We start from the raw sequence: 25261 nt of genomic DNA, 5'->3' as shown, positions 1-25261 counted from the left end.
AAAAATCGCACTAAATCGTTAATTTAACTAATGAAAAGTTGACCGATGTGAAAAAGGAATAGCGCTTGCTGACCGCGGGGCTTACGGCGTGGTAACTGGCTATTTTTTTTAAACGTATACCCCACCGTTGGAGAGCCAAGCGAGCGACCACACACAAACCCACAATTTTTGACTTATATATATATAAATATCAGTATAAAAATTACGATACTGGCAAAAAGGTTCCATAGATATAACTGCTCGACTTGAATTTTGGTATTCTCAATATTCCGATTGCCTTTGAACTGTTTGCCTTTGGGCATTCTCTGGTCTCACATTGGTGAGACAAGGCCATAAAGAAGGCTGCCTCTGGTGTAGGCCAATCAGTTTCAAAGACAATGCCATATATTATCAGAGCATGTTTGGCCACAAGTATGTGTGGTTAATGCAGACTTGATACCTTGCAAAAGGTATCTACGTAGTGTTTGAACATCTTAACACATGTTTAACACGTAGGCTTTCGCGACCAATATCATCCATAAGAGGTTTTTGGGTTAGATCGCGTAAATATATAAATGTGTCGTTAAAATCCGCCACCACCCGACACAGCCAACTAGTAAGGGTTGTCACGTAAACAGAACGTGCCAATTCGTCACTAGTACAGCACACCGGTGTTGGGAGAGCCAAACCACAACATTTACAATTTGAATCACCCCTTCGTCATCCTCCTCATCAGAAGACGCCCTGGTGAGTTGCCTTCATCTCAATAAACATTTTAACTACGCTAAGGCAACCACCTCGCTATTATTTTTCACTTGACGCCAGATGTAGTGGTTTCCACGGAGGCACGCACTTTCGCTTGGAGGCAACACTTTTATTACTACACCCCAAAAGGGTACTACATAACACATAACGATATAGGTGGTAACTACCACGGTTAACTCAGACCCCAACGGGATAACTACTCATCTGAGTCAGGTCAGTAATGTACTGCCCGACTCACAATGCCAAACGTGATGACCGAAGACCGAGGAGACGGAGCACCGCGGGTTGATTCCTGAAGACAGCCCGGATCGGCTCTCGGGACCTCCCTTATATGCCCCGGAGCGTGGCCCGGCTCCACCCCCTTCTGGATCCTTCTAAAAGGTTCTGGGCCACATGTCACATGTCCCTCTTGCCTCCCCCTTGATACCCTCACCTGGTCACGTGCCCTCTCGGGTTCACCCAGACTGGTAACGGTCAGAGAGGACATGACAGAGAGACTCAACAGTTCCGCACTTCCCTCAGTGGCTGGCGCTAGACGCCGTAGTGGCTCAATATACACACCACTACACTTGTACACGCTATTCTTTGGTTTTTTCGGTAAAGTCACGTATAAAAATAAAATAATAAATTAAATAATAGCATAATTTATTATTTTATTTTTATACGTGACTTTACCGAAAAAAACAAAGAATAATTCCTGCAGTCACGAAAGCTCCAAAATTAAGATTGTACACGCTATGTTTGAAGGACTTGGGTCGCCACACTCTGCCTGCTCCAAACTTCCACCTAGAAGCCTTAAGATTCAGCGAAAATGCTCCGATATGGACCTACAGAAGGCCTCAAACTATGGAATTAACCTGCTTTGAATACAGCAACTGTGGGAACATACAAATCCTCACCCATGGAAAGGATGCACTTTTGCAATACTGTACTAGACTACGCATTTCTTCACCATTTTACTATCCGACTCGAGGAAGCAACATATGCATTCTTATTCCGTTGTATGTATACATTTATCTTAATGTTTTATTGATTACATTATCGTGCTTACCTTATAGTGGCGTTTTTTATATTCACCGGAAATGCTAAAACCTCAAATTAGCAACAATACAATCCTTAAGGTGCAGTGGAAATGCTGGAGCCCAAGTCAGTTATTTCCTGCTGAAATAAGCAGAGGCAATTGCCATATTTATAGCAAAGAAATTCCACATTCACATTGCGTGCAAATTTTAATCTATCCAAAGGACCACTGTTGACTTCCCCACAAAGTGGTACTAATTTTATCCCAGAGATGATGGGCCAAGTCAACCCCAAAACATAATTTGATTGTGATTGTAAGCTGCTCGCTCAATCGTTGAACCACCAGGACATATAAACCCGTATTAAAGCAGAGCCAACGGCAAGTGTCTAGAATCGTAAGAGCAGCAGAAGAAATATCCACACTGGCTAGTACATCTGCCTCACTACTGCTGCTGCTTGCGCAGCTCGAAGCCATGAATCCGTGGGAACTACATCAACTGCAGACACATTCCAATCACGGGCCCCAACCAATGTGCCCTGCAGCAACACGAACGATCATTAACTTCACAGATTTCCCACGGTCGCATCCAGAATTGCATTATTTTCAAATATGCCAACAATGCAACAGAGTGCTGTTATCGGTGATGAACGTATTCTGAACTTTGGATAACTGAATTTACTGATGAGTACTTGTATAGTGGACTGTGAGAGCGGATCGTAAACAAGGTTCTCCCGCTCAATCAAACGGTCAGGGTCAAATGGGGTGAGGTAGGATCCAAACGCCAGATTGGGAAGGACCAATCGGAGGGTTCCGCAAGGTGGCCGGGGATTGGACAACCCGGCCACGAACAGGTATAAAAGCCAGAGCGCTGAGAGCTCTTGGCCAGTTCTGCTACACGAAGACCCAAGTCGGCCGAAGACATCTAGGACCCTGGACCAAGCCCTCCAGCCCTTATCAGGGCTAGGGCTCAGTGTAACCAGCGGTCGGGGAGAGATCCCCTAGGTCCAGCCAGAGGACGCTGGGATAGCAGGGAGATTAGAGAGCCTGCAAGGTCCGGAGGCTGCACCTCCTCAGGGTAACGATGAGGGGACCATATACCCATTTGTGTGCTAGAGACTGTATTAATACAATAAACAGTGTGTGCCATAAAAAAGTTTAGAAGTCCGTCCTTTCAACACACTTGTAATTTCGACTCAAGGCCGCTGTATTGGGTCCAGTGATTGTGTTGTGGGTAAACACAGCTCGTTATGATTGCTGTCATGCCTCCCATTCCCAATGAAATGTCTCTTCCTATCATTTATCAGCACCTCCGATTAGCACGTTTGGTTTCATACGATACGAAAGAAGTTCAAAATACATACATTTATTTAGTTATCCAGGGAACCACGAATCTCCACTTTTTCATGAGGGTTCGTCATTAATATGCAAGGTCAATTACATTGAAAGGAGCATTTTATATCCGGGAGAAAACTAAAGTACCCAAAGAGAATCCACATGGGAGACTTAAAACGTAGATGGGTTCACAATGTAGATGGGTTCACAAGAATACTTGCTATATTGCAATATCCTCACCACCTTGCAGCCTCAGTGTGGGAGTATCACAAACCTGTAATCCATCCTTTGTCTACAAAGCCCTGGATTACACAATTATGCTCTCCTCCGAATGGCTTTGAGACACTCGTGACATATTGAGTGCAACACCAACACTGAGACATCTTGCATTTTTAGAAGGTAAAATGTATTTATTTTATATTATTTTATTTCTACCTACACGACTTTACCAAAAGAACCAAAGAGTATGGATTCCTGCAGTCAGGAAAGCTTCAAATCAAGATTAAAATGTATCAATTTAAAGCTGTATGTTTAAAACAGGAATGCATGGAACTTAATGACATGATCTGGACCACAACATTTATTACACTTTGAATTACAACCTTGATCAGCGTGGAATGCAATTTCTTTCTTATTTTATAAACACACAGTGCGCTACTCCGAAACAATTATTCATATATGGACAGGGTGCAACCCGGCGGGAAAGGAATCACGCCAAGTGCCCTCAAATATGTATCGTGCTTGACACGGCGTTGTGCCCATCGTACTGGTTGGCTCGTACGCTGGCTTCACACACATACGAGCACAAGTCAAAACTGCTTAAAACCATCATGGTAATTGGCTTTGATAATAAATAAACTATGGCAGCCGAAATTCAAGTTTTAACCGTTTTGGCAGGGCAGAATGAAAATCGCCCTCAAAACCATCCTCATGTGCAGTCACATGCGATCACAATTTGCAAAACTCTAAACATGTTCTAGTGTTTGGTTAAACTTCTCAAAAAATGACCAAACTCCGTGAAGCACTGTCACTATTTCTCAAAATCTTTTTTTTACCAAGCTTGCACAAAAGCCTCTAATTTTGAGACTGACAAAAATCAGACAAGCGGGCAGCCACTGACACTGCCTAAAAGGACAACTGCCACAGGAGCAAGACGGTGATCCTGCGTAATTGACATCGTAACTTTTTGGAAACAGCTCAACTCTGCTGACAAAAAAAATGTTGCATGCGTCGTCAAACGGCCTCCTCGCAGGTACGAATGGGGAGTCAACAGCGTCCTGTGCACTGGTCTTCATACCTGCGATGAATGGGGTCTACACGGCACGCTCTCATGGACCACCATGACAACTCCGTGTGCAATCAGACCTGCTCACAACCATGGACTCGAGACACAAGTGGTTGCGATTTTGCTGAAATTAAGTTAAGGACAGTGTAACACGCAGTGCAATATCAAGGCAAAGTACAGAGGGACCCGGCATGCCGCCGTGCTGCCCGAGGCAGGAGTTCCGCCCGCAGCCAATATCATGCCTGGCTTGGTTGTATACGTGTTTACACAAACGTGTAAACACAAACGTGTAAACACGTGCACAACTTCCAGCTGTGTCCACCAGCATGTATACGGAGCGTTTTATATAAAACATTATTCAATATGGAACAAAAAGGCTTTTATTAAACATTGATGTTTTTGTCTATAAGGTTTGCCAAACAGGTGCGCTTCTATGTAAACAAGCCAATGAGCAGAGCAGCAAAGCCACTGAAGTTCATGAAGAGAATGTGATTGAATGTGGGTTTTGGAAAACGCACTGGTGCATGGACACTGTATTCACTTAAGCAACCGTAGCAAATTTAAAACGGGATGGTAACTGGAGTGGGTGCGCAAGAGGCCTTTACAGCAAAGGACAGAGTGGTCAAGTTAAAACATATGGCAACAAAGCATGTGCAAACAACTGTTAACAGTGTTAAACAGAATTCCTGCTTTGGCAAATGTTACAAGGCTGTGTTAAGACTAAATTACACCATTCTCTACAGCTACATACATTGCAATATAATCGCTAAGAGTATGGTTAAGATTAATCTATTTACTTTGTTATTCTTTTTGCCATTTGGCTATTTTCTATATGTAATCACACAAAGGCTTACCTAACACCATCATGTGCCAGACTCCTTTAAACAACATGTGCTATTAACAGCCAACGGAAGCCGACTTAAAATCGACCTCCACAGCAATACAGATGCTCCGTCTCAGACTCCACGAGCTACTCTCATAAGGGCTCAAGGTCCCAAAGGTGACGTGCAGGTATAGGGGTTCAGGTTAGACACATGGTGAGCTTGGGCGTTGAGGTTATAAGAAGGGTTAGCATTTGGGCTAAGTGCACAATTGGGGCAAAGCGAAAGGTTAGGTGCAGTGTTGTGGTCAAGGTGCACAGTTTGTGCTCAGCATAGGAGTAGGAGTTCCAGTACAGGTTCATTCATATGGCCAGCCATTGGAGTCAAGTGATTGTTAAGTGCTAGGGAGATGACACAAGCAGCTGTTATGCCAGTGGATTGCCGTAATTCCAGTGGATTGGCGGCAAGCCCGTGTTCCCATTTCATCCTCCCCCATCCCCACACGGAGCTGGCAAACACTCACGATCGCACTTGTGTCGCTAAGATTAAAGGTAGACGCAACCCAAATAAACCAACAGCTCTTACTTTGTGGATACACACCAAAGCGGTGTGTCCCAGGTCATCCAACGCAATCGTGCAGTGTTATACACAAAACGCTTTAAAGTAATGGTCAAGCATGCCACTATAGATCTAGTGCCAATGGCACATTGGTGTTGTAAATAAGTGTATGGGAGTGATGTTACTAGTGTACATTTTAACCCTTTCCCATTCTGAGAGGTCTGCAAGTTGCAGGGTGGGTCTTGTTCACCGCCGAATCTCGGAACGCGTAAGCGGTTACAGTAAATTTGATTTATAGGCGTAGCGCTGCTGTTTTTAAAGACATTGTACGTACTCATCGCAGAGAATTGTAGCGACAGGACCGCACTCAATGATAGCTGGCGCCAAACTGTGCCACATGCCCTCCCGTGTGGCCTTTCACTTCCAATTCCGTTCGAAATGCATTCCTTTCCGATGACGTACACGTATGATGGGAATGGGAAAGGGTTGTGTATTTTCTCAATAATGTAGCTTTAAATTCACGACAGACTGCCTGGGACACGCCACAATCTACAAAAGATATTCATTTATTTTAGATTGCAAATTTCATTTTAACCCAATCACTTTGCCTCTACCCCCTGAGAAAAAAAGCCTAGCCCTATTTATGCACACCAACGTCATCGTATTGTGAGAGATTATCTTCACCTCCCTACCCCCTCCTCCTTCCATATCGCCCAGGCAGAGTGTTCACGATCCCAACGGCTACTTGGTTGCCTGCCATATGATGATGCCCACGATGGCCACAACAACCGCCAGCATGACAAGAATGATGCAGATCTTCTTACGCGATGCGGTCTGCCGGGGAAGAGGGGGGGGGGGGGTGCAAAGAGCGGATGCACACGCACAAACTTTAACACACACCTGGACACATTCCCCAACCCTTACCTCCAGAGAATATCCAGGTGTTATTGGTTTGGGTTGCGAGGTGGTCAGAGAGAAAAGACAACAATTGAATCCATTTGTAGTGTGAGAAGTCACTGCCTTGTATATATTCTCCAGGTATATTGCTGTTTCCTTTCTTAGGAATACTGATGAATGGAATGGCTGAGCATTCCAATGCAGAACCCTGCTGGAAATGTGAAGTTTTCCTAAGAGGGCATTATCATATTATCATAATCACCGTAATATCTGCAATCTACTGTCAGATGAAGATACAGCAAGGCTTTATTGCGTAATAAAACGACATTAACATGAGTGGAAGAGGCAGTGATTTTAATTTGTGAGCTGGCATTAAGATCAGTGTGGCTCGTAACAGGGTAGCTTAAGCAACTACTATGCCCATCTGCATATATCTCCGCATTGCTACCGACACTGATTTTTGGCTGAGATGATCTAGGGGAGACCAAAGTCTTATTCACATTCCAATTGCCATTGCTTTACATCAAGGGCCAGAATTTCAACTTATAGTTACACACACACTGGCCCACAAAGTTGATTTGCTAGCTGATGAAAACTAGTACCATTGTCTTATCTTTCACATGTTCTGTATTCTTTCAATTTTGTACGGTATTTGCAGCATAGACGTTGTATTGTCTTTCTTGTACTGTCCTCACTTTTGTACCATCTCGTCTGTAGTATAACTGAATGTTTTAAATTTGTGCCGTGTATTGTTCTATTTTGTCCGACTAATTTTTGTACCCATCACATTAACCATAGAGGTTTTTTTGGGGGTTAGATTGCGTAAATATACGTGTCGTTAAAACCCGCCACCACCCGACACAGCTAACTAGCAAGTCACTAGTATAGCACACCGGTGTGTTGGAGAGCCAAGCCAAAACATTTACAATCCGAGTACGACGTTTCGCCAGTAATTACAACTAGCTTCATCAGGCGACAGCCAGATTTGTGGATACGTCCACCTGTTTCGTTCCTTATATAGAGGCGTAAATGTGGTGACCACACTTCTGCGCTTTTGCGCAAAGTGTGGGGGGGGGGGATTAATGTGCCAACGTACATTATGCATGTGCATGCGAGCCCTTCTAACCAAAAACAAACCTCTACAGTGAGGGACAAAAGTATTTGATCCCCTGCTGATTTTGTACGTTTGCCCACTGACAAAGAAATGATCAGTCTATAATTTTAATGGTAGGTTTATTTGAACAGTGAGAGACAGAATAACAACAACAAAATCCAGAAAAACGCATGCCAAAAATGTTATAAATTGATTTGCATTTTAATGAGGGATTGAGAGGGGGTCAAATACTTATTTCCCTCATTAAAATGCAAATAAATTTATAACGTTCTTGACATGCGTTTTTTCTGGATTTTGTTGTTGTTATTCTGTCTCTCACTGTTCAAATAAACCTACCATTAAAATTATAGACTGATCATTTCTTTGTCAGTGGGCATACGTACAAAATCAGCAGGGGATCAAATACTTTTTTCCCTCACTGTATTATGGATGATATTGGTCATCACATTACCCATTTCTAAATGCCATATCAGGGCAGGCATTAAAAAAATGCCATGGCATTATCATAATATGTGCATGTAGTTTGCAGATTAGAAAAGTGGACTTTTGCAAAAGAGATTTCATGCGTTTATTGTATGTTTAAAGAATTGATTTCCATCCCCATTGAAAAAACTTCTCAGCATATGGCACAAAACACTTCTTTCCAGTTAACAGGCAAGGGTGCAGGAAACAATGCGGTCAAATGAATCGGAACGCCAAACAGAAATTGTAAAAAGAAACCAATTCAACTGAATTTAATGAGAATAGCAATACGCATATTCCCACACCTCCATTTGGCTACATACTGTGTGAAAGAAGTTCAACATACATACATACATATTATACTTCTTACGTGTTAGGGGGTGACCTGTGGTAACATCGTAGCCTGACACGTGCAGCACTGGTACTCATGTTGAGGAAAATTCCTATTTTTTACATTTATTAAATATTTACGAATTTGAAAAATCTACATCAAGTGGAAAAAACCTACAACACAAGATCAAAACGCGAAGACGCTGTGCAAAGGAATGTTGATAATTGTAGGGCGTCAGATTCACAGAGGTATAACAAGATCATGCAAGTCTGCAACGCGCATGAAAACATTGCAATCATGAGACGCCCAGAGATGAGGGATTAGCCAGTCAAGAGAGTGGGGAGTGAGGGGGCTGCTGGGCAGCCACTGCCACATGACAGGCTGACACAAAGAGAGCCCCTGCCACACCTGGTACTGTGCTGCTCGGCGCAATTGCTGGTTCGCCTGCTCCACATGCACCTCCGCAGTCTCCACGTTCGCCTCGATGCTGTCTGCACGAGGAACGCAGTAAGGGTTACAGCCGGGCAAAGCTGCACACACCTGCAATCCAGTGACTTGGAGAAGATTGGTACATCACGTAGGTTTGCAAAACTTCCAAACCTGTTGGGTGGCAACGTGGCTGAATGGCAGTACAGTAAGCATGTCCATGAACGTGTTGCTCCTCGTGTGAATTCTACCTAGGTGCTCCGACTTCCTCCCACGTGCAAGCCACTCATTAAAGATGTTGGACAAAAATCTGAATGTAAGACTCTCCTGAAAGTCTTGGGAATGAGAGCCTTTCCTCGGAAATAATTGACAGTATACCAATGACTTGGCTTACACTGGGGAGGTTCAATTTAGTGGTGTTTCATTGCAATTAAATGTGGTGTCATCATCAGCCTTGATCATATACTGCTAGGTGAATGCCTCCATCTTATTTATATTTAGCAAAACTTTCCAGCCTTCTTTAAGTTCTTCAATAATTTTTGTGGATAACTTTCACCAATTGCTATGATGGTCATCAGCAAATGTATGCATAGTCTATATTTTTGTTTATTATTTATTTTTCCAATCAAGGAAAATGTTAATGACAGCTTTGGTGAGAGGCAATCTTCTTGTAGGACACCTCTCCAATTTGAATGTTGCTGCTTTAATCCTGCCATCCAACTACAAGCTCTTCTAAGGTATAATGTACCAGTCTACTTACAATGGTACCATCACATTAACCATGTTATTTGTAATCTAAATTATTTTTAAATCTTAAAACCACAGATGACAGCTCGAGACCAGCAGGAAAATGCCTGTGGCTTATTAATCGATTGCCTGAACAGAAAGAGCACCCAAACAAGTCAGCCTGGTCACTTGCAAGGTGGTTAAACTGCCTGGCAGGGTCAACAATGGTGCTCCGTGTACATATGGATCCTCACCAATCATGTCCCCCTGCTCATGGATCATGGTTCCCAGGTCCTTGAAGATCTGGTTGATGTCCATGATGTCAGCCTGGCAACCCATGAAATACCATCAGATGCCGCTGGCCCACTTTCCTCTGCAAGGCCTCAGGAGATCTTCCATAACGATATGTTTAGTTTGTTTAGTTTGTTATTGCGTAAAAACAAGACAAAATTCACGTGTTTACGATTTCCAGTAAATAGCACAGGGTTAATTGGCTAATTGTATGCAATTAAAGCATGATATCTATGATATGTTAAAGGAAACATCCGTTACGGAGTTCCTGCATGATTGCAATAAGTTGGCAGAAAATTTAATTTAATTTTTATAAGATAAAAACCATGAGAAATTATTACAAAAAAGTAATGTAAGAATCAGTGACCAGCGATCAAGCACCTCAAGCATTTGGATGGCCACCTCCCTCTCTTTGATCTCCTCCAGGTCCTCCTCTGTGATACCCTCATCCTGCGCCTGTGACTGTAGCGTGCGATCCTCAAACCTGCAAACATACACACGTGTAAACAGGAGGTCATAGGTTCAATTTTCCTCCGGGTCCTCCGGTTCTTCCCTCCACATTTACAATCGTGCGTTTAAGGAGTATTTGGCTGCTATACATTTCCATGTGATAAGCCACCTCATCATTGAGCTGTCATTTGTGGCCAGGTCGCTTCTGAAGAGATATACAGCTCGTGGGCCTCACCTGGTAAAATCGAAATGTTTCTTAGTTTTTATTGTTTGAATATGCATATATGAAGATGCACACACACACCGTATACACGACCATATAAACAAGAAGAATCGCATGCCACATGCAAGCACACAAAACATAAGTGTCCACAAGCACACGAGCTTGCACATCCACATGACCACACACACGTGAACCCACACGCAACCATACCATCACACGCACAAACGCGGGCAGACACGCACAACCACACAATCACATACACTTCGGCATTCAGACATGCAAAAGAACATACATCCACCCACGTAACAAAACAGACAAAAGACACATGGACAAACAAAACCCCCTTTTGAACCATTGTCGTTAGCACTTCTGCTGCAGCGGCATTTGCACTACGGTTTCACAGTGAACTCTTGCTCATTCAGGGCAACATAGTTATTGTTTAACCATGTATAAAAGGGGTGTAGACGGAGAACGTGTTGTTCTGTTTTGATCATTTCTTCAATCGGTTGACTTGCTGATGTTTCGGTCACATGGGCACCAAGCTACTAACCCTTAAATAGTGACGAGCTGATAATACCATTGATAATACCATTGGATAATACCATTGGATAATAATGAAACGTTTTGTTTACAGTTGCCAAGCACAGGCCTAAAAGGCCCAAAATGTAAAATGGCCAGCGACAAACAGCATGTGTCTTGAATGAAGTAAGGTTATAAGTTAGGAAAAGACCACGAGCAAGAAATCTGCATAGTTAATCCACAATCTGGTTTAACTAACCAAACAGATTAGAGTTAACAGTACAAACGTTGAAAAGCTAGCCAGTTGCTCTCAAAACACTCATAAAAAGGCCGTCGCTGATTGGCCGAGGTCTGCCGAGTCCACTTAGGAGCACTCCGATTGGCCGAAATCAGCAGCCGCGTGATATTGTAAACATATCGATAATCTAAATCTATCGTTAATAGAAACAATGGGACCCTATGGGAGGAGGATCATTTATCGATGGAACCACTGTACTACGGCTGTCATGTGCACGTGTTCCAAAACACAGCACTCAGTGTGGCTGCGAGCGCTGCTGCCGTGACCAGCCAGGTGGCGGAAGGAGTGCGGAGCCGTGCCCACCCCACACGCCAACCTTTGGATCCTCACCGAGAGCCGAACAGAATTAGACAATATCTGTTTGTGTGTCGAGTTAGGCTTCTCTTGCATGCGTTTGCTTTAATACACTGCATACCACTTCAAAGACAGTTGTGGAAAACGCACCTAAACCGCGGGAAAATATGATCATGCGTAAAGCCCGGCTTGAGCGGCAAGTTTGTGCATCTGCAACATCGTACTGTGCGGAAACACAAACCATCGTATTTATTATCAGAGACAACGAAAAGAGAAGACAATGGAAGTGAACGACAGAGGTTATCTATCATGATTTAATATTTATTCTTCACAGAATGTTGTGCAGGTCATGTAATGCTACTCTAATAGATAACACTCAACTGTTCAATTGGGAGACGATAAAAGAGTTTGCCAATTATATTCTGGCCTGCAGTGAAGCTGCCAAACATTGTACAAGCTACAGCAACACTTTACATGGCTGGCAGAGATTTTACTAAACACATCTGCACAAAGAAACGACAAGTAATGTTACACTGTACCACCCACACATCTAGCATATAGCAAGCACAAACATTACTCCACACATTTAATTCCTTATGAACAATATTTATCCCTTATAAATTCTCCTCCACTATTAAAAAATCCACTAGCATTTGAAGCAAAAATGTTACGTTATTGTCTGAAGTTTTCGTCTTGAAAAAAAAAATTCCCACTACTTCAGATTTCACAAAACAGAACCAGTTACGTCTGTGTTTTAAATCACCACTAAAGCAACACAACATGGCTTACTGTTCAGCACAAAGTTCCCAGGAACATTACCACGAATGTGTTTCATTCTTTTTCATTACATTTATGTAAAAACACCCATGGATGCGAGCTGGAAGAGGCAGCGCCCAACATAATTCCAACTGCTCGCTCACGCACGAGCTAGCCCAGTGCTCGCTGCTCAAAGACCTCGGGTGGCTTCAAAGTGCCGCCCTTCCAGATGGCTGTGTTTATGAATTATTCTGAGCAGGGCGTTAGCAAAACCAAAACCAGACACGAAGGCCGATCGACACGGAGCACTCCACACAAGGAGGTGGGTGGTAGCGCACCCCTGCCTCCATTATTCCTTTTTTACAAAAAGCAAACAAAGACAGAAAAAAAATACTGAACAAATATTTACGTACATAGCACGTCACTGTGCGGTTGGGTGCATTACGTTAATGTTCCCTTAATGTGTGGTCTAGGAATAAAAGTTTGGTTTACATACAAGTTTTTGTGTTTATAGTTCACGTGTTATCAACGGCATTACTGAAACAGTTTCGGACATTGTGTTCATTATGGGCCCCATCACTTTCACGATGTCAAGAGTGGTCTTGTGATGCACGGTGTGTGCTGCTGCAGCCGACACAGCTGGGCCATGCACACACATGCCTGTTTATCAAGGAAGCAGTATAATCGTTATATATTGCAATGTAAATCGCCATGGCAATATGTGCATGCTCGTGCAGTGGCATACAATGCAGCTGGCTGCATATGCTTGCAATTGTAAAGAGAGTTCCCCAATGGGTGTAATGTTCTGCTGACGGGTCTGCACTCACCCTTCCCCGACATTCACCAGGTGTCCATCCCGTGTTGCAGTTTCGTCCAAATAGTTTCCCTGATTGAGCCACACGGGAGGAAGGGGGCAAAGATGGCATTGCTCATGACGAATTGGCGACTTTGAATCCCAACCGCTGCCCTTAAAGCGAACTCTCTCACTTGCCCGTAGCATTGCCAGCGTGCGGAGCGGCGCTATAAACACCGCCTCCCTGCTCCATCCGCAGGGACTGCACTGCTCCAGAAATGGCATCTTTTAACCATGGGACTTTGCACACACTGCTTTAACACAGCAACGGGTTTCAAGTAGATGATAAGGAAGCATTGTCACCACTCAGTGTTATTGACGAGGGAATCTAAGGAAGAGACAGTGTAAGCAATCTAAAGTCTACAGATTCAGTTTTAAATAATATAATTGATAACAATAATATAAAATTATTCATTTAAAATGTTGTGCAGAACGTTAAGTTCGTCAGTTTGTATTTTTTCAATGTTAAACTACTTTTTCTTGTTTCACATGACTTATGATTTTGTATAGAAATTGTATCAAATCACTTGCTCAAGTGAATGACTTAAAATATAATTACATGCTGCCCATTATGCACAATTACACACAAGAAAACATTCAGCACCGTCAACACTGCTTTGTTACAGAACACCAAAATGTAGACTAAAGATGATTTTTAAAACGGAGCCTGAAAGGAGTCAAGTCAAAATTATTTGCTGCTCAAATGAGTGTTGACGCAGTAGACATCTCCTGTTATCATCACTAAGCCAGTGGCAAAAATTCCATGTTCCAGTGGCACTGACAAGTGCCTCCATAAAATGCAACCCAAACAAATAATAGCGACAGTGTGCCAGACTGTCCGACAATTGCAATCAGTCTGAAGCTTAATTTGCGAGAAAAAAAGAAACCAGTTCTAGCCACTAACACCACCAGCGCCCTCTAGTGTCGCCACCACTGCATGGACAAACTTGCATGGGAGAAATGTCAGTGACATGACCAACTTTTAATTATTTTTTCACATGAACCAAACTTTGGGCACGACTTAGATAGGACAGAATGCAGAGCGAAGTGATACATCTGCAAAATATAATTTGTGTTTTGAGATGTCGTCCTTTAAGAATAATAACATTCGGAAAGCATGGATGCCTGTATGTGGGTGTGGGGTATGTAGATTGCAGGCGTGCGGTTGTGTATATTGCGCATGTGTGTATAGGGCATATCTGCAAGGATCATGATTTGATTCCAGAACCAACGTTTTTTTGTTGTTGCAACTATGGTGAAAGTGCCACCTCTGGTGACTGCAAATGCAACTGCTTATAAGGGCATTCAAAGTGGGCGGGGCAGCCAGCGCAAATGTAGGAGACAATGGGGGAGGGAGAGGGCAGAGACAGGGGGAAAGAGGGGGGGGGAGCTGAAAGCAAGGGCGCAGTCCAAGTGTGTTAGTCAATGGGAGGAAGAAGAGGGTAGAGATACGGGAGAGAGAGGGGGTGGGGTTGAGATAGGGGGAGATAGAGGGAGGTACAAGCAGTGTGTTAGACAATGAGGGGAGGGAGGGGGCAGAGACAGGGGGGGAGAGAGAGGGGGAGGGTAGAGATAGGGGAAGAGAGGGGGGTAGAGATGGGGGGGGGGGGCATTGCACCTCGCTACACACATCCACACGGACGGTAGAGGTTGACAAGAAAACACAAATCAAGTCATAACCCAAAGTGGTTGATGACATCTTTCCAATGATGCCGCGTTTAAAACCGTCGTCTCGGTTGAAATTGTGTCCTTGTCTGTATATATGGATGGCTTTGTTAACGAATCTTTGTTGATAGCCAGTTGGCTTGCAAAGTACTTTCGTCTTAGAGAAATACATTTCGTGTGAGCCAGTCGCATTAAAGTAATGATCAGCCACGGCAGCAGTATTGGTCCTGCCGTGTTTCAGATCTGCCTTATGTTAACGAACACGGTCCGAGACATGTCGTTTAGTTTCCCCAATGTAACTGCTGCCACAGATACAGCTTAGTTTGTAGACGCCAGGATATTGCATGTCAGGAATCTTGTCCTTCACAGATGGGATCAGATCACGAATTTCATGCACCATGTTAAATCGGACCTGGATCTTGTGTTTGTTCAAGATTTTGGAAATATTTTTGGTAATCCCTGCTATGTAAACCAAGGTGATGGTTTTGAATGGATCTTCAGATGGCTCCTTCCTCAGTTGGGGTGATGGCTTTGCGGATTGTGTATGGTAGTCAGACTATCCATTCGCCTTGAGAGCCTGGTGTACGTGTTTGAGTTCACTAGTCAAGTGTTCAAGGTCGGAGATACATTGAGCTCGATGGTGTAGCGTTTTGATGAGGGAATTCTTCTGGGATGGATGGTGTTGGGATCAGGTTTTAGGTAGGCATCAAGTATGGGTTACTTTCCTGTCGACAGAGTGGCTCAATGAGCCATCTGGTATCTATTTGATTAGGACATCCAAGAAAGGTAGCATGCCATCCTTTTCTTCCTCCATGGTGAATTTGATTGCTGGGTGTATGGAATTTATGTGGTTGAGGAACTGTTTCAGAGCCAGTCGGCCATGTGGCCAGATGACAAACGTGTCATCCATGTATCTCTTCCACAAGGACGGGCATAGAGTGGAAGCCTGGATGGGGTCCGTCTCAAATTTTTCCGTGAAAATATTTGTTTGTCGAATGTTCCATTCCAGGTGAAGTATGTATTGGTGAGGCAGTGTCTCACCAGAGCTGGTACATCAGCATGCAGTCCTTGTTGGACCAAATCTTCAATTATTGCAATGGTATCGGGTACAGGAACTTTGGTGAACAAAGAAACTACATCGAAACTAAGGAGCAAATCACCTGGGGACAGAGAGATGTCTTTAATTGACGATACCAGGTGAGCTGAGTTAAGTACAGAAGAGGTGGTCTTACCAGTGAATGGCTGCAAGTTCTCAGACAGATATCGGGCCAGTTTGTAGGTGGGTGAGCCAGTGGTGGAGACGATGGGACGAAGGGGTGGTACCTTCTTTATGGATTTTTGGTAAGACATCTAATCTGGGTGGTCTAGCAGCAGAAGGTTTTAAGGAGATCCCGTTTGGTCTGTTCAATTAATGAAGCTGAATCCGTGATAATACTGTTAGTTTTTGTAAGGAGGCTGTTGGTGGGATCTCTTAATTTTTGTGTAGCTACCATTATTAAGTAGGTCCAGAATTTTGTTATTGTACGTGTTTCTGTCCATGATGACCGTGGCATTGCCCTTGTCGGCTGAGAGGATGACGGTATCCTCCCTCTTTTTTAATTGAAATAACTCAAAGCGCCCCTCCTTACTACTGATGTTGCCGACTGGTATTTTAGCACTTGTGAGGGTTGCAGCGATTTCAGATCTTGTGACGTCTGCAGCGATGTGTCTCAAACCCTTAAGAGCTACATCGACCTGAGCAATAATGTCATCCACTGGTATGTGTTTGGGGGTGACTGCGAAGTTCAATCCTTTAGCCAAAACCGACTTTAGACCATCAGAAATTGGGCTATTACTCAGATTAATAACAACCTTGTCAACGTCTAACTTTTTAATGTGTAGATCTGGTTTCTTCTTTCAGATTATCTTCACATTTAGCTGACATTGTAGTGGCTGATGAAGCGGTCATGTTATCTACATGTTCCCAATGAGATGTAGACATTTTTTCTGTGAATGTTAAGTGTGATTTTAAGAGTGTCTTATCTACATGATCCAGTTCAGTGCGGAGCAGTCTAATTCTCGAGATCAGGGCCAAGCTCATCTGTTGCCGAGCCCCTAATCCAATTGCTCCACTGGCTTCCATTCCAATCCTAAGCTAACTACAAACTCACTCTCACCATTTTCAAGAACCTTCACAGATTTACCCAAGCCAACTTCTCCCTTTTAATTCTTCTGAATTCCACCCCTTCACACATTCACTGCTCAAGGACCTAATGCCTTCTGGCAAAAACCTCAAATGCCCACTGCTCAATGAGAAGCTAGTCCTACTCTGCTTCTGCCACAATGGTCTGAAATTCCCTACCCATGGGAATTCATGCTGCCTACTCCCTGCCCCAATTAAAGTCCAGTTTCAATACTATCATCTTCTTCACTGCCATTGACCATTTCCTATTAATAAAATAATTTCAATCGTACCTTACTTACAAAATATAAATACCTCCATTTTTGTGGCTGTGATGCACGTCCCACTCTTTCAACAATGTATTGCACTGTATCTGTACTGCAGGAGTGAGTGTGTGGGGGCAATGAAATGGGCATGCGTTGGGCCATGTGGCTGATGGTCTCACCCCCTGGGACTGCCGCGAGTTGGCCCGGGCACGCGCCACGCTCTCGCGCTCCCGCTCGGCAGCGCGTCGCTGAGTTGTCTGGAAGTTGTTTAGCGCCGTTGAGAACTCGTTCATCAAACGATCCCGCTGGATCTTCCTGTGCCGCTGTGTGCCGAGCGAGGATGACATGACCACCGTAATCATGGACATCTGTGTCAACTTTCCATCACTCAATTTCCGATTAACATACCCTCATTGTCTTTTTAAATATTTTCTTATTAAACGATAATTCCAGTAAGCAGCTAAGGCATAGCGCCTGCCTTAATATAAATCCCAGCAAAAATCTGGTCCTATACACAGAAATATGCCAGCACAATAATCCATATCCGTATAATTGCAAAAAAACAGTGCATCCATCAAGCAGTATAAATAGGTAAACGAGTAAGTTGACAGACAGGTTGTGTGAGGTGGTGGAGTAAAATGTGGGTATTCCTACTTCTTACAAAATATCTAATTAGCATGGAAGAGTTGACCAAAAACCCGACACAGCTCTCTCGCGGAAGCCCTTCCACCAGCAGTGGTGTCAGCATGCAACTGCATGGGTGCATCTTTGATCTTTTTTAAAGTGTACCATTAGGTCTTATATTGGAATCAACACATGCAAGAATAAGGGACAAAGTGTTTGCTTGACTAAAAAAGTGCAAGTGCTCAGTCGGTTATCTACGACAGGAGCAGTGATACCTTACCTGCTCAGACTGGCTCGAGGGTGTAGGCAATGAGCCCAGGTCCTTTAAGTATTTATTGGTTTCTTTAGCAAGTTGGTTTGCGCTTTGTTGCAGCTGTTGCCTGCAAAAAAAACAAGGTTTTTAACCTGTAGTTTCACATTTCTATTGCACTGATGAACGTATGAGAAATGAATGCTTCAAAGAAATCTGTGACACCAACATGTTTCAGGAAAAAAAACTGTGAAAATATGAAATCTGAGATTAATATTATGCATGTACAATTGTTTCACCAATGACCGTGCAATTAAAGGAAAGCTGTACTAACAAATCAGACATCTCTTCTTGGCATGTACTGATGCTGTGTTCATGGGTGAGGCGTTGATGAACAAGACTTTTAAGTGAGGGTGATGTCAAAGTGTTCTAGAAACATCACTGCATTGATGCCGTATTCAAAGTGAATTATTATACTTGTTGATACAAGAACGCCTGACCGAGTCACAAAGACTCTTTCTGGAAGGTCCTATGTTTTCACAGAGGCGGTGACGAATGTTGTTTCTCGGTTAATGAACTTGCAAATACTTTTTCGAATGTGGCAAATTTGGACCATGATGTTGGCACACAAAGGCCAACTGTACTTTGAATTATGTCACAGAATCTTTAATTTTCACTAGGAAGAAGGTGGTGCATATTTTATGTAGGGTTGTTAAAATCATCTGATTTTCAGAGCAAGTAATCGATTCTCAAAACGGTTACCAGTTATCATTAGACAAACGTCATTTAATGGATAATACACCTGCAGTATTAACCAGGGCAGCCTGTCAGATTCGAACTGTGAACATCTGAAACTAGCGGTAAGAGCGCTACCACTCAGCCAAGTCACCACCAATGAGGGAATAACATAACTATAGTTCTAAAATGATGTGCTTGACAATGAATTTAAATACTCTTCTCACAAACGATGGTTAAAATCGCAGCAGACAACCCTTTTTATGCTATGTCTCCTCTACATCTGCACAATGTGTTCAGAAGTTATAATAGTGACCATATTGAGTAGGCCACATTCAATACACAATCACTGTGACCAGAGAAAAAGGTACGTACAGACGCTCTAACAGATGTGTGGTATCTTGTGCGGTCCCCAGCTGACTGACCAGCTTCTGGATCTGAGCAGCTGTCACACACGAAGAGGCAGAATAACAACAACAAAACATTTAACACAAAACACAGCCCAAGAAACAAACATTGTAAGTAAATGTATCCAATCTGTGTCCCGCGGTGTTAGAGATTAGGTTAATTTTTGAATAGCGACAAAAAGGGATTTGAAAGTGAATTGCAGGTATGCCACCTTAGCCTGCTATAGTGATGTCACGATGATGAGATATTGGTTTAAAACGTGCAGCAATTGTACTGCAAAGGCATCACTGGAGCATAGACGGTGGCAAACCTTCATGGCATGTTCGTCTTATTTCTCTTTGTAAAAAGACTCCAACTCAAGCTGAACACCTGAGGACACAGCCGAGATAGAAAACCGATTATTTAGGCTGGAAACTCCTATAATTAACATATCTTTGTAACCAAACCTAGATGAAAATCTGAGAGGCAAATACAGACAAGTCAAAGTGGGTATATGGAGGGAGCAGTCACATATCCGAGTGGTGAGATGTGCAGACAATGTGCAGCGACACCCACTGTTCTGCGAGATCTTCTGGATGTTGGTGCTGATGATCTGGGCGAGTCCGCTGAAATCCAGGTCGCCATTGGTGGCCTGACGGTACGAGGTGTAACCCCCATCGCTGCCTGGAAATCCTGACATAGCTGGGGAATGAAGAGCTGGGGGGAGAGAGCGTCGGTGGCAGCGTTAACTGTCGTCCTGTCAAAAGTAGCACTGTCATGCAGAACAACTTACTTCAGCCACGCCATTTGAGCACGTCCCCTTCTTCAGACCACAGCTCCCAAAAAGAGTGAACAATTTAGATTTGTGCTATTTTACTAAGTACTCTATATTTATCATTAACGAGTAAAGTCATATCACACAAACAATTAAATTCAGACCTTTTGCAGCTATCAGGGTACCGTGTAGTATCAGAGAACAACACCAAAGAAATGGGTCAAAGAAATCCGTGATCAAAAAGTCTGGGCAGAGAATGAAAGAAACCATCAAACCCTGAATGAACCAACACTGGAAATAACCCATGTGGTGAAGAAACACAGCCAGAAGAAGTGTGCTTCACAATATGTGAGCTCGTGTTAGGTTTGGTTGGACACAATAAACCCATTTTCAGAAATTACTGTGCTAGAGCGCAGACCACTTTTCAGCACCCCGTACTTCTTCAATCGCTTCAAAAGGCCTAGTCAAGTGTTTGTTTGCATGTCAAACCAAAATTCTCGTCAGTGCTGATCTGAGGTGGAATTTTCACCATAAATCAGCTAGCATCCATACGGTACGAAAGAAGCTCAACGCACACATTTAATACGTAGGCTTTCGCGACCAATATCAATAATAGAGCTTTTTGGGTTAGATTGCGTAAATATATAAATGTGTCATTAAAACCCGCCACCACCCGACACAGCCAACTAGTAAGGGTTGTCACGTAATCAGAACGTGCCAATTCGTCACTAGTACAGCACTAACCGGTGTGTTGGACAGCCAGATTGTCAATGTTGTGGCTTGGCTCTCCAACACACCGGTTAGTGCTGTACTCGTGACGAATTGGCCACGTTCTGTTTACGTGACATCACAACCCTTACTAGTTGGCTGTGTCGGGTGGTGGCGGTTTTTAACCACACATTTATATATTTTCGCGATCGAACCCAAAAACCTCTATTATGAATACACATATAGCCACCTCACATTGGCTTTATAGTATCTAATGTTACACTGTAGATCATATACTATATGTTGCTTATACAACTGGATGAAGTCCTCAGCGCAATGCGAGTTGTGGTAGAAACATTTCAGAGAATGTTGTCTTTGCCTAAAACTCGCCGCTACTTTAAACAAGTCGAGTACTGTACCGTAATGTACCAGTGAACAAGCTGGGTTGAGGGATGACATCAACTTCACTGAGGGCATAGGAGCTGGGAGGAGGGCCGTGAGAGTGTCAACCAGGATACACACCACTCCGAACCATGACGACAGCTCACGCGCACTTACGAAACTTAACACGCAAGCACTTTTACTCTTAACAGCGGCAAACCGAATGCCGTGCTAAACAAAAGTGCTTTACAGTACTGTATAACACAAGCACGGACGCCAGGTGGCAGCCTTTCACCGTTTGTCATTGAATCTAAACACAAGCAATGATTAGCCATGTCATATATTGCGGGTAATTGTACCAACAGCGTGTACAGTACTTCGTCAAATGACTGTAGAAATCGTTTTTTATGCTTTGTATTTCGTCATCTCTCGCAATCATGGGACGTGGTAAACCTGAGCATCCGTACACAACTGGAATATACAAAATAACTGAAAACACATATAAACCAGTGCTGCAGATATTCTGAGGAAGGCCACTACATGAGATGTAACCGATTGGACTGTACTGCAGATGATTTTCGAGTCATTCGCCTCTTGAGACTCTACGGTATGTTCTCGTTGTTCAGCAGTGCATGTAAAATAATAATAGTGCATGTGTTATTTAGGTTGATGGTGGCAAATGTCTCATCTTGTTTCCAGCCCAACGCCAATATAGCCCCTTACGTTACGTGAAGTGGAAAATAACAGACTGTACCGGTGCAGGACGTGTACACGCGCACGCTGCCATCGTGTACTGACAGACGCGCGTTCCGTGAGCCGCGACTGCACGCGGCGAGACTGCGGATGCCGTGGCGAAGTGACTTTCCACGGGCCATGAGCCAAGTCCCTCCATCGAGACGTGTACTGAATGCCCTATTCTACGTACAGACTACTCTACACACCGTACCGTAAAACAAGTGCCTTGCAATTTACTATACACACATTACTACACATGCTAGACGACACACACAGTACGACAATCCAACACTATAGTGCACAATTCACGCATATTTATGTTTGACTTTTTTCGCACCGTACGTAGCCAACGGTGGGGAAAGGACAACTAAACAAAAAACAGTTTTAAAGAAACGAGTTGTCACTCTAGATGTAAAAGTGCATAGCTTCCTAATGTCGGAAGAGGATCCAGACGGCCGCAGAAGCGCATCTGAAAATGCGCGATGCAGTGACCGTCTTTGATGGTGAGCCAAAAGTCATTGCGAGTATGACCGGAGATCGCGTGATGGTTGATGCCACTTGATGAGATCAGCAAGACAGCCGCGCGCTTGTGGGCAGCAACTTTGTGCAACCGGAAACCAAAATGCAGCTCGGCGAGCACGGGACAGACATGGCGAGATCTTGCAGGAGCCGCCACGGCACGTGACAAAGAGAATGTGGCACGTGACAGAGATTGTGACACGTGACAGAGAATGTGGCACATGACAGAGATTGTGACACGTGACAGAGAATGTGGCACATGACAGAGATTGTGGCACATGACAGAGATTGTGGCACGTGACAAAGAGAATGTGGCACGTGACAGAGATTGTGACACGTGACAGAGAATGTGGCACGTGACAGAGATTGTGGCACGTGACAGAGATTGTGGCACGTGACAGAGATTGTGGCACGTGACAGAGATTGTGACACGTGACAGAGATTGTGGCACGTGACAGAGATTGTGGCACGTGACAGAGATTGCGGCACGTGACAGAGATTGTGGCACGTGACAGAGATTGTGACACGTGACAGAGATTGTGGCACGTGACAGAGAATGTGGCACGTGACAGAGATTGTGACACGTGACAGAGAATGTGGCACATGACAGAGATTGTGGCACGTGACAGAGATTGCGGCACGTGACAGAGATTGTGACACGTGACAGAGAATGTGGCACGTGACAGAGAATGCGGCACATGACAGAGATTGTGGCACGTGACAGAGATTGACACGTGACAGAGAATGTGGCACATGACAGAGATTGTGGCACGTGACAGAGATTGCGGCACGTGACAGAGAATGTGGCACGTGACAGAGATTGTGACACGTGACAGAGAATGTGGCACGTGACAGAGAATGCGGCACATGACAGAGATTGTGGCACGTGACAGAGATTGTGACACGTGACAGAGAATGTGGCACATGACAGAGATTGTGGCACGTGACAGAGATTGCGGCACGTGACAGAGAATGTGGCACATGACAGAGATTGTGACACGTGACAGAGAATGTGACACGTGACAGAGATTGTGGCACGTGACACAGATTGCGGCACGTGTCGTACTAATTTTTTTGCCAGACGTCCCGTAGAGGAGTGAGTTGCAATATCGACCCTTGTCGACACGATGCCACACGCCACCGTGTTGGCTATGCCACGTCTCGATGAATGTTTCGTCGAGCTCCGACATGAAAATTGCAGGGCCTGATTATATTTTACACGGAGTGACCAAACGACATTCTGGTCGAGTCTGGTGCCGAGGCTCCGTAGAGGAGTCGGACACTGGATGCTGGAGTCCGCCACCGACTCACCTGATCCTCCCACAAATGTTGTTGCCTGAGCCCAACCAGCAACTCAGAGTTTCCAGGATTAAGCAGAGTATTGTAATATACACAAATACTGTGTACAGTACACACATTACGATACACAATGCGAAACACAATCATCTACAGTCATATTGTACATTGTACACACAACATAACACAAACACGATTCGTTGTTCAACGAGTTAATGCTCAAATGATCACACTATGTAACAATTTTTGTTCCTGGGTACTAAGTGTTATTTTTTATTGCTTATGCCTAAAAAGTATAGAAAAATGCTATTATTAAATACAAACTTTGCTTTTGTGACCAGGACTTTATGTGAATCAAAGACACAAATGCACACCACGTTTTCTCATTGAAAATAGGTAAATTTCTAAATATCACTGTCCTGGTCACAAAAGCAAAGTTTGTGGGGAATAATAGCCAATTACTGTACTGTTGAGGCATACGCAATTAGGAAATAACACTTACTACCCAGGGACAATTGTCTTTGTTACAGTGCCATCATTACTATGGGGCTAATCTCTTGTTTACAACCACGAGCCAGTGGTGGCATCCCCAAATCCTGCGGTAAGGGAAAGTCGAGATCCACACTTTCATCAGACGCACGACACACGACACAAGCCGGAACCACACCGGGAGTCGATGATTAACCAGCCAGTTCCCGTCTCTCTCGGTCTCTCTCATCCACACACCGTCCACTCGTGTATCCTAAACAGACTGAACAAGTGCTGTTAGGGAGCACCTTTGAAGACCGCGACGGCACAGCACCATGCCCGGCCGCCTTTGTCTCCCGCGTGGCGATGTTTACACACCGCACCAAGGACTCGTTTGGGGCCGAGTCGATCTAGAAGTGGCCCAGGACAGGTTCAGATAATACAATCGTCACTGGTGTTGGCCGTGAGCGGGAATCAAACCCGGGTGTCCAGATTCGTAGCGCAGCCCGTTAACCGCTACACTACCGCCCCCCACCACACACCACACAAGACGACACTCCCCGTGGGGGCCCGGCCCGGCCCGGCCCTGCCGGGGCGGCTCTGCCTTGGCTGGCGGGATATCTAGGCAAGACTGGGGACTCACCCGCCCAGCAAGGCCGCAGCGTCAGACAGCCACAGACGCCGATGGAAGCGCCTGGGGTATTGAACCACGGGGCAGGGGGGGGTGGTGTCGTGGGGGGCCGTGCGGGGACACGGACGTCGTCTGTCGCGCCCCTCGCCCCTCGCCGCCTTCTCCGCTTCTATTCACGGGCGGCGACGTCCGGACTCTGAGCAGCGACTCCGGGTGTGGGCGGCGTCACGTGGGTTCACGTGACGTCACGGGGGCGGAG

At 44.4% G+C, this 25261-nt stretch overlaps 1 protein-coding gene across 1 annotated transcript; it reads right to left on the bottom strand.

Annotated features, from left to right (window-relative positions):
• Nucleotides 1-3684: 3684 nt before the first annotated feature.
• On the bottom strand, nucleotides 3685-25223 carry LOC133353072 (syntaxin-12-like). The gene is made up of 10 exons (XM_061569176.1): nucleotides 25015-25223; nucleotides 20066-20206; nucleotides 19478-19547; nucleotides 18398-18497; nucleotides 17673-17816; nucleotides 13376-13434; nucleotides 10390-10492; nucleotides 9972-10044; nucleotides 8974-9056; nucleotides 3685-6595 (listed from the first exon to the last, which is right to left on the bottom strand). Exons 2-10 carry the CDS (start codon nucleotides 20187-20189, stop codon nucleotides 6503-6505), a joined length of 849 nt encoding a protein of 282 aa, XP_061425160.1. The 5' UTR covers nucleotides 20190-20206; nucleotides 25015-25223; the 3' UTR covers nucleotides 3685-6502.
• Between the last annotated feature and the right edge of the window lie 38 nt (nucleotides 25224-25261).

The sequence above is a fragment of the Lethenteron reissneri genome, chromosome 42 (genome assembly GCF_015708825.2).
Source record: "Lethenteron reissneri isolate LAM-NWPU_2019-01 chromosome 42, ASM1570882v1, whole genome shotgun sequence".
NCBI classification, from domain to species: Eukaryota; Metazoa; Chordata; class Hyperoartia; order Petromyzontiformes; family Petromyzontidae; genus Lethenteron; species Lethenteron reissneri.
This window is presented reverse-complemented; position numbering and strand designations above follow the sequence as displayed.

Coding starts and splice junctions, on each gene's coding strand:
- LOC133353072 (XM_061569176.1), bottom strand. CDS start 20,189: ATGTCAGGATTTCCAGGCAGCGATGGGGGTTACACCTCGTACCGTCAG. Junction 19,548..20,065: donor CCAGAAGATCTCGCAGAACA/GTGGGTGTCGCT, acceptor CGTGTGTGACAG/CTGCTCAGATCCAGAAGCTG. Junction 17,817..18,397: donor CCTCGAGCCAGTCTGAGCAG/GTAAGGTATCAC, acceptor CTCGGCACACAG/CGGCACAGGAAGATCCAGCG.